The sequence below is a fragment of the Neopelma chrysocephalum genome, unplaced genomic scaffold, assembly GCF_003984885.1.
Source record: "Neopelma chrysocephalum unplaced genomic scaffold, ASM398488v2 Primary Assembly neopelma1_59, whole genome shotgun sequence".
Classification (NCBI taxonomy): Eukaryota; Metazoa; Chordata; class Aves; order Passeriformes; family Pipridae; genus Neopelma; species Neopelma chrysocephalum.
The window spans coordinates 5,393,435-5,408,099 of NW_020897714.1; the positions used below are offsets into that span (position 1 = coordinate 5,393,435).

Below are 14,665 nucleotides of genomic sequence, written 5' to 3' on the forward strand. Positions count from 1 at the left end.
TGTTTTCAGGAAGTTCCTCCAAAGCATTTCTCCTTACATTTATATCAAAATGAGAGACATTCAGTAAGTATCATTAAAAAAGGCAATCCTCTGTTGTCAGAGGCCTTTAAGAATGTTAAATTTAAAGAATTTAAGGAAAAACGTGTTTTAAGGACTCTTCTATTCCATACTTATGTTATGCGCTAAATAATGTAGGAAATGGTTGGACTTTTAACCGAGGATATCCTTTGTACAGTAATTCCTGAAATATGACCTTCCTTCCTCCCCCGAAGAAATTATGTTTCTATGACCTACCTCACTTGCATTTTAGGTGCCTATATCCATCATTCTCATCCTCAGAACTCCCACTCAGCAGCTGTCTATTTTGGCAGCACTTGTATTCCATCCATAACCATTCCAGTTTTTTGCATTAAGGATTTGTACAGACATGAAATTGTACTTCTGAGAATTCTCAGAAGCTGCATTGGCTTCACAGACTCAAGTATCATACCAATGAGGTTTATTTAAAGGGCAGGTGAAATAAGCACCTGCCTACTATAAGAAAAAGTTAGAGCTGGAAAAAAACCCAGCCAAACAACCCAGTGTTTCAGAATGAAATATTCATTATTCATCAACAATAAATATTTCCTGTTAAAAAAAGTTTGAAAAAGCGCTAACAAGTTCTCTTTATTCCTAGTTTATCAGGGAGTTTGAAGGTTAATGGGAAAGGTCGGAAAAAAACAGTTTTTCTTGTTCTAAAAAAGTAGAGAATTCCCCAGAATAATACTCCACATGCCTCTGAACGATTAAACAGCTGTGTGGATTATCTTGAAGTGCCAGCCTTCTCAGCGCTACCTGCAGAGCTAGTGGTGTCATTAGTGCTGTGCAGCACCACAGTCCAAGAAAACAACTGAGCCTAACATGAGATGGGACACCAGGTGGTAGGTGGCTGGATTAGAGATTCATTTGAGAGGAGATATGATGCTCCTTTTACTGGATCATTTCTATTTCTTACTTACATTAGTGGGACAAAACACAGAAAGGCTTTTGGAAGAAAAGGCTGGACAACAACCACCTCTGTCCAAAATGAATGCTATAATCTCTAGCCAGCAAAGTTATTTGTTTGTGTTTTCAGTGAATTCCTTTCTTCCTCATCTGCTTCCTGCTCACAACTTCCCAAATCTTGAATTATTTTCTGTATAGTGGTGCGGCTGCAATGAGAGTATCTCTTTCCTAATCCTTTACAGAAGCCTTTAGTCCCAAGGGGTGATTGTGTGGGAGGTAGAAGATATGGATTTAACTAAATTTAAAGGCAGTGATCCTTTCAAGTGAGTTAGTCAATCCTTATCCTTCATTTCTAGTCTGTTATCCAAGAGACAGAGTATCACCAGAATGTGTATTTTAAAAGGAAACATAGGACAGTGAGTGAGGACTTGTGGGGTGTGGAGAGCAGTCCCTTGAGGAAGAGGGCAGTGGGTGCCCTGTGTACAGCCAATTGTGAGGACCCAGAGAACAGACCTCAAACACAAAAGCACTGTTTTATGTCATAAAAGAATAGGTTTTCATTTTTTTCAGAGGTAAATCATGGCTGAAAAAATTTTGAGTCATGGATCACATATTCATGTGATTATTCATGTATTATTTTGGGGGGTGCTGTAGTCCTATAGAAGTGTGTAGAAGAACCAAAAGTTTGGATATCTGTTGGAAGGTTTGCATGGGAGATCAAGCAGTGAAGGAGACTCCCCAGGTCATAAGGACCTCCCTCCTTGAGACACTGCCTCTTCTCATGTGAAGTACAGCCAAAGCCTTCACTAGAGGTGTTTAGGCACCTTTTATACCAGAAAGGAAGGGTGTTAGAACACTTTTAGAAGGAATCTAGAACCTTTTTCTTTCCATTGTAAGATCCTTCCAAATCCCGTTGTGTTACAGAAGATGTTTGTGAGACACATCTTTCATTAAGAAATGAGAGAGATTATAATAGTGAATCTCGTTTGGGATGAAAAGTCTTCTATTGTCAAAGCTATGATAAGATTATTATCTTCTCTTTGTTGTTTAAGAATATTGACTGACAAAACTTACTTCATGCATAAAATTTATTGTGCTAGATGATTGTAAATTTAAGAATTATTATAATCAGAATGGGCAGGTCCTTATTATGGGCAGCGCTTTCAGTGGTGATCAAAGGAAAAAAGGAAATGTCCTGAAGTGGTATTCCTGTTGTACTGAGCTGTGTCCTTAGTCTTCCAAGTCCTGAAACACTGTTTTACATTTCTTGGTCTGAAGAAATATATCTGTAGGCTGTCATCTGCGTAAGCATAATTTAATTTTCCTAAGCATCAGCCGGGCAGCAAAAGGCAAAATGGTTGCACACACATGACCATTACTATTCTCACATTCACCAAGAAGACCTGTTTTAACAGATTAATAACAGTGAGAAGAGGCTCAGATTACTTACACTTGAAATCATTAACTTATTTACTTAATAATTTTGGGTGACCTTTAGCACCTCAGTGGTGTGCTGAATGTGTGCAAGACATTTATGGATATTAAAATCATAGAGTTTGTGACAAACAACTTTTAAACATCAAAGCCCAGAGAAAAATTATGCTAGAGTTAAAATGTCTTGTTATAAAATATGTAGCTCAGAAAGCAAACAGTGTATTTTGGTTAGTTTGATTTGCAGAGCTATTCTCTCACATGAGAAGAAACCAGACAATTCAAATTAGTCTCTAAGCCTCAAAAATTGCTGAAGACTTTATATTTAAAGTTAGTTGCAGTCTTGCAGTCTTATTTGCTACTGTTTTCTCACAAGAAAAGAACAAATGTATGTCTTAATATTTTTGCATCTTTATATATCAGAAATTTGCCTTTCCACACTTAAAAAGAAGTGCTGGCGAAGAGGGTTATTTTGATCCCCGGGCCAAGTTCTTTAATGCCAAATTGCAGTGTGGAAAGAATCTCTCTGTTATAAATCCTAAAAATGAGCTTTGATGGAAAATCTGGAGTAGTGTCACAGTGGAATCTTCTCAGCTCCATGTAAGGAGCCCCACTGCTGATTTCCAAAGGCAGGTGTTGACTCAATCCAGGAATGGTCTGTTTGATACCAAGAGTGGCTTTTTGCTTGTGGACAAAAATAAATCAACAAAGTAATGATGCTTTTGTTCTCCAAATTACTTCATACTTTGTAGTCAGGTCTGAGATTGTAGAGTCTTTTCTCCATTCATCTGTGTTGCTGTGATATTGATGAACTGCAAAGGAAACCTGTGCAAATTCAGTTCATTTTTCTCTTTACAGAAAATATAACTCTGCTTACTACGGGTTTCTTTATTAAAGTGAACACAGGACTGATCATGAAACTTATCCTGGGAGTGACGAGACATTTATGAGAAGTAGAATTCATACAAGTTTAGAGTATAGGAAGTTTCATTCAAGGGAATGGAGTGGGGCCTCTGGTATGGAGTGTCACCATTGCTATCCTGGATGCCCAGAGAAGTAAAAACATGGCTTTCTTTTTATCCTTCTTCCTTTGGATAGTAAAAGGTGCTCCTTCCCAAATCAGCTGTTTCTTCTGCGGGAGTTCTGTTTAGCCAGGAACTGTCACAGAGAGCCATGCTTCAAGCTTTGGGCAGGCTTGGATGATGTTCAAGTGTGGGTGCACCTACAGGAGATAGAGGGATTTTCATATATTTCAGTTCATTTAGTTGTATTAGAGAATTCTGGCATTGTACTTTTGATCAAATTACTTTCTTCACACATCACTGCTATCAAGACAAAGCATGTGCTCCTCTTATATCTGCCACTACTATAGCATCACATCATCTTACAGAAGCACCTCTGTGTGTCTCACCACACAGGACAGTCATCAGCTCTTTTTGTCACATACTCCCTGCCCCCTCACTTCTGGGACACACTTATGCCAACATTAGCAGGAAGGGTTACTCTGTAGAGAAACCCAAGTGGTACTTAGGAGCCAGCATCTAAGGTACACATTTTGGGGATGAAGAATTACTTACTTTGTTACATGGACTGAATTCTGGTTAGTGAATGGAGTGCATTTATGCTTTTGAAGCACATCTCTCTGTTTCTTTTTACGTGAAGAGGATCTTTGACAGAGCCCAAGTGGTAGGATCACATTAAGAATCACATTCCTTATCTGAACTAAATGGTAAGACACCTTCTGAGTGGTGTCTCTAGGTGTAACACTTATGCCCACCAGGGCATCCTGGTCTTCCTCACTCTAATAAAATTAACTAAGATATTAGTTTTAATCAATGTTTTACATAAAAGCTGCATTGAATAATAGGTCCTGTATTTTACTGTACTTTCACCAAATGGATGCTGAATTGTACTTTAAAGGTACAAAAAAAAGTATATCTAAGAAATAGTTCCAAAGCTGTACGGACAAATATATGGAGTATTTATAACAGAGAGTCTCAAGGTTGACTCCTTTGGAGGATCACTGTGTGTGGGTGGCACTTACTGTCTCCTGATAATTCAGGAAGCTCAAGGACAATGTTGATAACTGTGATGGTATTGGTCTTTTGAAAAGTATTGCTTCCCTGCAGCACAAGCCTGCAGAGAAGCAGCTGTCTGGTTGGGGTCCCTGAAGCTGAAGGATGAATATCTGGCTCCTTCCTGTGGTATTTTATTGCCATTGCACAGGACTGAAGAGTAGGTGTAGGCAGCCAATAAAATTATACGATTAAACTGTAAAGCAAATTGGTGTGATTCTTTGCAAAGGGTGATCAAGTTATTTTACTCTATAAAGAGTTGGATTTTTAGCTGGGCAATATACAAATTACTCAGCTAACTTTACATGCAAATACACACAAATGTACACTCAAAGAAACTTATACTATTAGTTTTCATCTGGCACAGAAGCATCAAAAGTCTTGACCCTATGCCATTGGTGAATATTGGCCTCAAATACACGTGTTCAGTTAATTCTGAGTTGGGATTTGGGAGTAAATGAGTGGAAAGGGAACGCAGTAAGTCAGTACTGTTTCTTCAGTGATTAGATCACAAGCTGTAAGAGAAACTTGGAAATATAAAACAGCCTCCTTAAAGTTCAGTAAGTCATCTAAAGCTTGCCAGTGACTGCTGATGAGTATTGTTTCTACTAATTTTCTTAGTTGAGGTTAGTGGAGTTTTGTTTAATTGTGTTTTTATCTGTAAATTACTGAGTAGTGTTGATGGATACATGCTGCTATTTACAAAATAGAATTGTACTACAGGGATTCTGACATTTTGGTTAATTGGCATGTATCCCTCTAAGTGGTTTCTGTTCCTTAACTCATAATTGTTCTCATTTGCTCAGTGGGATTCAGAAACAGGGTTTGTGGAATGTCATTTAATACTTATTTCATTTTGTCAAATGAAGTGCATTAGCTTCCATCTTGCCTATAAATTAAGTCATTCCAGTTTCATTTTCTGGCTATATATTTTTAATTGTGTAAATATTTTTCTTTCTTGTGTAACTTGCTTAATGTTATGGAAAGTGCCACCCCCAGACCCTAGCTTTACTTCATAGCAAATGAGTTGCAGTGTGTTTTCTATAGTCAATTACATCAAGACATAAATTGAATGTGTGATCTGTCTCTTATGGCAGTTTAAATGTGAACCATTGTTTTCCAGGATAGCCTTTTTCCTTGCTAAGTGGAGGACTGAAGCTAATAAATTATTCTTTTGCATCCCAGCAGCATAAACTTCAATAAGAAAATATTTAAAAGGTCAGATCCTGCCTTCCATTTGAGTTTTCCTTAATGTATAGGCAGTAGCAAGGAGAAAGGCATCTCATTGCAATCTGATTTTCTCACCCTATTCTAACACTAGTCAATGTGTTGCCCAGCTCTTTATAAATACAAACAGCTTCAGGGACACTCCAACATGTGCTTTGCTACCCACAATTTATTAGCCAAGAATAGCTACGTTGAAATAGAGTTGTGGTCATGCCCTCTCCTCTGGCAAATCCTCTTCATCAGGGACTCTGGGACTGTTATGTAGGCTCTGTTGGGTATTAAGCATCCAGAGTAGGCCAAACACTGGAAAACCTCATAGGAACTAGATATGCAGCCTTTGCAGGCCATTTTGTAGCATACTGGAGAGCAACAGAAACAACTCATCATTCTCTTTTTCTTCAAGCACAATTTGAACAGGTGTCTATGAGTGAAAAGCTCTAAGTGTTATCAACTATCAGTTGTCTCCAATGGCAATATTTTATGCAGAGTAAATATGGTACACTAGAAAGTCATGTAGCCCTTTTATTGGGTTAACTATGCCATACTTCCACTTTGGCTGACTGTTAAAATTCTAGTCTTGGGCCTATTTAATAGTTCCATTTCCTTTTATTTCTTTTTTTGTAAGGAAAAAAAAGGAATTGTGAAATGTATTCATATAATCCAAACACAGAATAAAAGACAAACTCCTGCTATGCCAAAAAGTAGTATTGTGTGTTGATGTGAAATATTGTAACCCTGGTATACTGCTAGAAACATTTGTTTTCTTTGGTAATATATAGTTTTTTCTTCCATTTCTCCAACACTTGTTTGCCACAAGATGAAGAGTAAAGAAAAATCTGTGGGAACCTTGCTGTTGCCTACAGATTCTTTTTGGGAAATGGAGTTCTTAAAAAGCCTCCCAACCCCCAAAGGTATTAGGGTGACATTGTGCACAAAAGAGAGCACAAGAGTGAGCACTGGTGGACAGCATTTCAATTCTTCCTTGCTAATAAATGAGGATTCAGTCATCTCCTACAGAGTATTTTGAAGGACATGTGATGAGAATTGGATACTGTCTGTTTATTCCACATATCTAGGAAGGACACTTTTTCATGTAGTGGACAAATATTTTAATATTTTTCAAATATAACCTATGCTCCTAAATGGCATGGAAATCTGTCACAAGGTCTTAGTATAACTCACTTGGCAGCAACTGGTGTTCTCCCTTAGTAGCAGCATTGGTACATAAGGGAGTGACACAGGCATACTCTAAGAATGGAAAGCCATCTTCTTGATAGCAACAGGAGACCATTTTCAGAGCTGAGGCTCCATGTTCCATAGCAAACAAACAAAAATATCTGGAAGGGTCCTGATTCTTGGAATATGCATTTTCCCACCTAGCCTTTTTATAAAATTACCTGATAGAAAAGCTTATAGAAGAAAAGATTTTAACTCAGAATATCTGGGTTGTATTCCCATCTCTGTTTGCCCTTTAGTGAGCCACATCAAAAAGCAACCTTTATGCCTCAGTTTCCCCATGTCTACAGAAATAATAAATAGAAGAAGTGATCTCATTTATGCCTGGAAAGCATGTTGAGCTGATTTAGTGGAAGATAGTGACAAAGTGTCATGCGTTATTATTGCAATAGTCTGCCTGCACTTCTGAAACCCATCTGACATTTCCCACTTGGCATCAATTGTGGGTGGTAACATTTCTGTTTTAGTTTTAAAGAGGATGCATTATAGCACTGCCTGATGTATAATTACATGGCTTATGATTAAAGCATTTTCTAAGAAAGGCAGTAACCTGTGAGATCCTCTCTCTTGTTCACTTCATTAAGCTACTGCATTATGAAGTGTATTGCTTCATTACAGATCCTGCCAAGCAGCTCTACTGTGCTCCTTGTAGCTACGTGTAAAGTATCGAGGTGAAGTTCCTAACTATATTTGGGTATCAGAGTTTGTTTCCTCTACTCTGTTTAAGGTTGGTATGACGAGCAGTTGAGGAATGCTGGGGGAAACCATTGTTAACATGAGCAGGCTGCGCTCGAGCTCGGTTTGCCCAGCTGAATCCTGTTTCATGTTGCAAGCTGTTAAATCACCGGGTGCTGGGATAGGGCTCGGATCCCACGAACACAGGCTCAGGTTTGTTCCGTTATCGTGTTGCTGAGACTGATCCTTCATGTCACAGATAACAGTGGTTATCCCATATATTGTCAGCAGTCAGAGCTTAGCGTTGGAGTGGAATACTCCCGTGTCAGACGTGCCTGTAAAGCAGAGTGGTAGGGAGAGGAAGCTTGGGTAGGAAGTGAGTGCATCAGCAGCCCAGCCCAGTGTGTGGCTGTGTAGGGCAGGGTTACTGGAGCACCAAAAGGGACAGGAACTGCAGCAACAACTAACCCTCATGTCTGTGTTCCTCTCTGAAACAGCCTCAGCATAGAGAAATTGAAGATAAGAGGGTTTTGGGGAAATATTGCTGCACAATTAATGCAAGATGGCATGATCTACTGCTGGTTCTGAAAAGAGGGGTAGCATGCACAGCTCCTCCTCAGAGCTGCTCAGCACCCAGTGGAAGGGGAGCACCTGTAAAAAGCAGACTGCTGCATGAAGTTAGTGATTCTTTATCTTCTGTTCTGTGTGAGTATTGTCAATGACAATGCACACTGGAGCTTTGTGTTTTCCCAGGGAGTTAAATTTTATGAGGTGCATAATTACGTTGAAGGGGAATTCTCTATTTCTCATTATACTTGCATCAGAAAATTTAATGTAAACAGATTATACTGGATGTGTACATTTTTATAATTTCATGTGTCTATCTACATTCTTTTCATTTTTTACAACTAATTCCTGAGCAGCTGGGTTCCCAGAAATATGAGATGAATGAGAAGGGCATCCTATGGGGAAGGGGGGGAAAAAAGAAGCAAGTGGTACTCCCTACAGAAAGAGAGGAATTACCACGTGATATTCCACTGCCCAGCTGGGTGTTGGTTTGCTATATTGTCTCCATCAACAATTCTTTGCCTTTTTGATTATTTTTTTAGAATACTTCTGAAGTGAAAAACTACTCTTTTAACACTGCCTCTACCCAGTACTGTTTTTCTACCATTGGATGTCTATCAAAATGCTGACCATCAGAAAAATTTTTGTATTATGTGGATTATCAACCTTTGCTTAAAAAACACTGTTTGCATTCTTTATGCTCATCACTTTTAAATTAATAGGAAAAGAAAATTATGAAGTGGATGGATGGTTCAGTGAAGTATTCATTCTTTGAATACTAGACACTGGCAAAGCAGCTGCTACAATGAAATTTCCTTGTCTGCTTAGTAAGAGGATAGTTCAAATTGTAGTCAGAATTAGGACTCATACACCCAATTATGTGAGGGTGTGACAAATGAAAAAGGAAATGCCTAGTAAAGTATTTTTATTCGTAATGTGAAACTAACCTAAAATAACACTAGTGGAATTAAAATCTCTATGTTCCAGTGGATCAGTTTCATTGGAATACAGAAAATAGTTCTGCTTATAGTAATAGCTCAGAGAGTATTTCTGAAACATTACTTTAATAGAATGAAGCTGAAATACCAGTAGTAGGGAATATATGATGCTATGGGTGTGGTATGCATCTTTATCGTCATAATTTCATATTGTACTAAATATGTGTTTTTACAATCTTTAGAGACCCCCACATACGAATTCATTATATATGGTTATACAGTCGAAGAAATACTTTCACAGCTACAGTTTGCTTTAATAAAACATTTTAATGGAGCCTTTTATGTCACTTGTAATAGGGAAAAAAGAATATCAATCAGTGAAAACACAGGTGACTGAAGTGGACTTCTGGGTGCATCAGGGAAATTAAGGGCCCCACTGAAAAGCAGCATCCTTTGGCTATGGGGGAGCTGAATCCACTTCCACAGTTTAATTCTGTGGAATTATCTAAAGTTCTAAAGCTGTCAAAGCTGTGGCAAATCAGCCAGTGATCCATCTGCAGGAATAGGGGAAGAAATCAGATAGACCAAACAAGTTACAATTTTCTCTCTTTTAAGAAAGAGGGAGAAAATCTGTGACAAAGGTTCTCAAGTAGCAAAGGAGTCTTTAGCAGGGGAACATGGACTAGGTGGTTATACTTTTGAGGGGTAGAAAGCAGATGATGGTCCTCTGGGTAAGACTCTGGCAATTGCATCCATTTTCCCACCCTTACTCTACTGCAGATTTCCTTGGTAAAATAAGCAAGTAGTTAATGGCTTTGGCCTCCGTTTTTCTGTTTATAAAATGGGTTTCTGACCCCTTCCTCCCAAGGATCTGTGAGGTTAAATAAAAGGATATTTATTAAGTAAGCTCTTCTTTTTTTTTTTTTAATGAAAGAGGTGCAGTTTCAACATTTTCAAACAGTATTCTCAGCAGAGAAAGACCCTTAGTTATTATATTTACTCACACAATGGTACTGGCATACATATATGCTCCCTCTCAGTGGCAACATCCCATGGTAGTCAAAGGTTCTGTACAAGTCCTCTTTTCTAGAGTGAGGAGAGAGGTCACAAACACCCTGTAAAAGGGAGCCAGGGCTGGCTGCCAAGGGCCACTGGTACCCTCCATCTGTGTGGCACCTCCTGCCAATCTCCACTAGTCCGAGTTCCCTCTATATGCTGGGACACCCCAGGATGGTGTGAGCACCTCTTGGAGTGCACTGTTCCTTCAGTGTAGAGGTGAAAATGTCTGTGCCTCTTATCTCACCCTAAGTGAACCCGGTTCTGCTTGTGTACGTGCTGTAGGTGTTGCCAAATGCTCTGTGTGCATACATGCCTTACAAAATGCCTTCAAACTCTTTCTTCACCTCTTCTCTCCTCACTTATTTTCGAGGAGGATGTTCAGCTGGTCCTTTTCGACCTTTTGTTGATAACTGCCATTTTTGTGCTGCCTGTTGCTAAGTATTTGGTGCTTCTCAAACTCACCCTTCCCCCTTTCACTTTAGGAGGAGAAAGTACACAGCATATTTCCAGAATATATATGCTCTAATTCCAGTGATAAGACTACTGTGCATCTGGTGCTCTCAGCCTCCTTTGTGCACATTGGAACACTTTGAACTGTAGGCGAGTGGACGAACAACCTGTCCCTGCGCAGTGGGGCACAGTGATTTCTGCAGAAAGTGTCCCAGAGGCATCCCCAGGTGCAGGAACACCAGTGACAACCTAATGAATCTCCTTGCCCAAACACAGGCACATGTCTGTGCTGTCACTTTCTCTTAGGCAGCCTCAGAACATGAAAGTTGTTGGTGGGGCATGCGTAGAGGTAGAAATGTGGGAGGTGGAATTGCAATAGATGTGATTGATTTACAACAGGAGTTTCCTTTGCAGTCATAAGGGGAATTTTGCTTGGTCACAGCAAGTTTGAAGCCTCATGAAACAGCCTGAATCATTTGAAGTTAAAATAAAACAGAGGATAGCAGGGGGAGGGGCATGGCAGTTTTTTTTTTTTAAAAAAAGGCATAAAAAGCACATTAAAATTGTTTCCTTTGGTGCTGACTTCTTAAATGGGAATGTGATCCAAAATAGTTCTGGTGTGCAAGCCAACATTTGTTTTAAAACTTTTTATTGTCTTCTTTCCTCTCTTTCCCTTCTTCCCCTTGCCCTCCCCCTCTGCTCTGCAGATTTACACTGACTGGGCTAACCACTACCTAGCAAAATCTGGCCACAAGCGGTTGATCAAGGATTTGCAACAGGACATTGCAGATGGAGTTCTGCTAGCAGAAATCATCCAGATCATCGGTAAGACCAGGGCTGAGGGAAGCACTGTGAGCTGACTCCTTGCATGGGGGAATATATAATTCCAGTTGAACATATTTAACAATAAGATGAACCCTGAATAATACAATTTGACTGGGTCCATATGTCTCTGATATTTGTGTAGTTCATCCATGTCTTAATTAAAAAATATGTTTCTGTGAGCATGTTTGCAAATTGCTGTTTAACCATACTTTAAATGGCCAGAATTGTATCTTACACACTTTGAATTGTCAGAAATGAATGCTCCATTAAACCATATGTCTCCCATGTGTGCATTTTGTTAGTTGGAGTGGCTCATACTTTCTGGCATGCCTTGAAACTATATCCTGACCCTGCAAAGACAATTGTGGAAGATTTCATGTCAGCAGTTATTTTGCAGGGGCTGAAGAATTAGCATCGACCTCCTTCACACTTCCCCCTTTGCATGATTTGGCATGTGGAAGCAACTGCTGCTAAGAAGAGTATTGTTACTGTACGACTGAGCTTTACTTAGAAAGGGGCTCTGCGTCAACAAAACCCTCTGCACTTTATTGCTGTGTCTTTTCTGCTGTTCTGTTTTTTTTTCTGTTTTAATTTTTTAAGTTTTAAGTTTTTTTGGTTTTGGTTGGGTTTTTTTTGACCAGAGAGGGGAAAGGAAAGGAAAGTTTTATCTCATTGTTTACTTCTGCTTTTCTTCTCACTTTTTGTTTAGCAAATGAAAAGGTTGAAGATATCAATGGCTGTCCCCGGAGCCACTCTCAAATGGTAAGAATAAAATTATTTTTAGTTTGTGTTGGCACCACTGCACTTTCCTAATATGCTTCTTAATAGTGATTTATTTATATTATGAATATTCTGTCCCATGTTTACCATAAAGTCCTAATTCTCATATAGTGTTCCTGATACTTTTTTTTCCATGCTTGCTTAGTGTTTGTCACTTCATTTCTGTGCTCACTAACTTTGGACCTTGAGATAACCTGGCAGCAAAACTTCATCAGTTGTAATTAATCCAGAACTACCTTAGCAGACCTGTTCTAATGATCCAAATAATTTCATTTAACTTAATTTTTAAGGGCAGTAAGTCCAAGAATAAATTATTAAGTGGAGTCTTTGTGTCTGGAAAACTGGTTTGATGAACAAGACTTGCCAAATTGTTTTTAAATATAAATAGCCTTTTGGATTGTCTACTGTGAAGTCCAGTTAGATGCACTGACTTCAAGACTTTCAGAAATAGCACTTTAGTCACATGGCTCTCTGAGCTATAGCTGGCAGCTGCCTAAAGACTTTTTAGTACTCTCAGACAAGAAGCATTTAGTGACTATGATTCATACGGAGTCTTATTAATCTTTTACTGTGTTTATGGCAAGTCAACTACATTTAATAAGATAAAACCATCTGAGAAGACTGTGTAAGTGACAGGAACAAAGTCTGAGCCTCAGTAACATCACCATGCATTTACTGAATCATTTGCAGTTCTAGTCATGTTCCCCCATGCTGAGCTGTTTGCCTTTCTGTTCCCATTCAAATAATACATAAATAAGGTGCATGGTTGTTTAGCTGGCAAAGATTTTGGAGTATGATTTGGATGAGCTTGCGTAATAGCAAACTGCTGAAACTGGGCTTAAAAATGGGAGTTGAATAGAAAAAATAAGTGCATTTGTTCAGTGCATTTTTAAAGGGGAAAGGTGTTGGCAGCTTTTTCTGCAAAGCTTCAGAAGGTAAGGGGAAAATTTTTGAGTACCAGTGAACTGAATAATGGGATCTTTCGGTTCTTACTGTTCAGGAAATGTCCAGGTTTAGATTAAGCTTTTTCTCTGACTTTCAGGCTTTTTGAAACTGTCCATACAAAGAATATATGCAATTTCCGTAATAATAGTTATTATTTTAATTAATCACATTAAACTAGCATCTAGTGACCCTGACTGAAAATGTTGGGAACTCCAGCATGGAACTCTAGTATTGCACACACAAATCGAGAGATAATCAGTCTTGACTTTAATCATGTTAAAACTTGCCATTCCAGACAGGGAAGACAAACAAGAAGAGACAAAAGCACGGAAAAGTGATATGATTTTCCAAGGTTACGTAACTGGTTTGTGGCCATTTAGGATTGCTTAGGGACCCACCAATCTGATGTCTATCGAACTTCATTTCCATAAGAGAGAGACGAGCTGCAGAGAAGTATTCACTCTAGCAACATCTGCATCTCCAAAGCAACAACACTGGTATACGTTCCTTGTTGATAGTTGCATTTTGATGTGGCATAGGGATTCTGGATTTTATCTCTAGCTCTGCTGCTGCTGCTATTGGGAAAACATGATTAATGAATGCCCATGCCACAGCAATACCTGTGGGAATCCCTTTTTGTCCATCTTCCTCCTCCCGTAAGCCCATCTCTCAGCTCAACCAGACCAAAGAATATTCCTAAGTGCTCTGGGTTTCAAAACAGGTGCTTCAAAAACTCCTGTACGTAGTCATACCCTGGTGTTTGTGCAGAGCCTAAAGTGTCCCATTTAGCCACTTTAACTTAATAGTAATGTTTTTATTTCTCCCTCTTTGACTCTGTCTCTTTACTGCATTTTTTTATCTCTACAGACTGATTAGGTTATTTTCCTGCCTTTTGACATGCTGATTTCTCAACTGAGCTAGGAAATTTAAAATGTACTGAAGTTAAAGTAGTTCAGACTTGTTAGTTTTTCCTCAGTGCATCTCAGAAACCCCAAGTTTCTGAGTCTGCCCTCCATTTGTTGCCTTTGGGCTGTGCAGTTAACCTAGGCAATGGCACAATTTTGCCAGATTTTCAGGTAATTTCCCTTAGCAGTGCTCAGTTTTGTCAGCCCACTCAGTGGTAGGGCAGTTCTCTTCTTGCAGCAGTGGACTCTTATGTCTTTGTAATATGCACAAAAAAATGTAACAGGGATCAAAGTTAGTTTGCATGTTTGAGATGCACCAGTATGTAGCAATACGTCTTGTCAGGATTTGCCAGAATATCAGCCCTCAAATCAGCAACAGTAAAAATATTCCTGTGGTATGTTTGTTAGCCATTCATTCACCACTTTCATTGTAACACTTTTAGTTGATAAACCCAAGAATCCCACCACCCTCTTCTTGCAAATGTTTTCATAATCCTTGCTTTCATAACTTGCAATTAAGAAGAAATGTTTTCTCTATTCGTCTGCCATTTGATACCCTTTCCAGGAG

At 39.0% G+C, this 14,665-nt stretch overlaps 1 protein-coding gene across 6 annotated transcripts in view; it reads left to right on the forward strand.

Annotated features, from left to right (window-relative positions):
• NAV3 (neuron navigator 3) overlaps nt 1-14,665 on the forward strand; it is a 415,221-nt gene that overhangs the window by 216,755 nt on the left and 183,801 nt on the right. For all 6 annotated transcript variants that reach the window (XM_027679763.1, XM_027679765.1, XM_027679760.1 and 3 more), the window contains 2 exons: nt 11,350-11,467; nt 12,177-12,229. In XM_027679763.1, the coding sequence (XP_027535564.1) occupies nt 11,350-11,467; nt 12,177-12,229 (171 nt within the window). The remainder of the gene's footprint in view (nt 1-11,349; nt 11,468-12,176; nt 12,230-14,665) is intronic.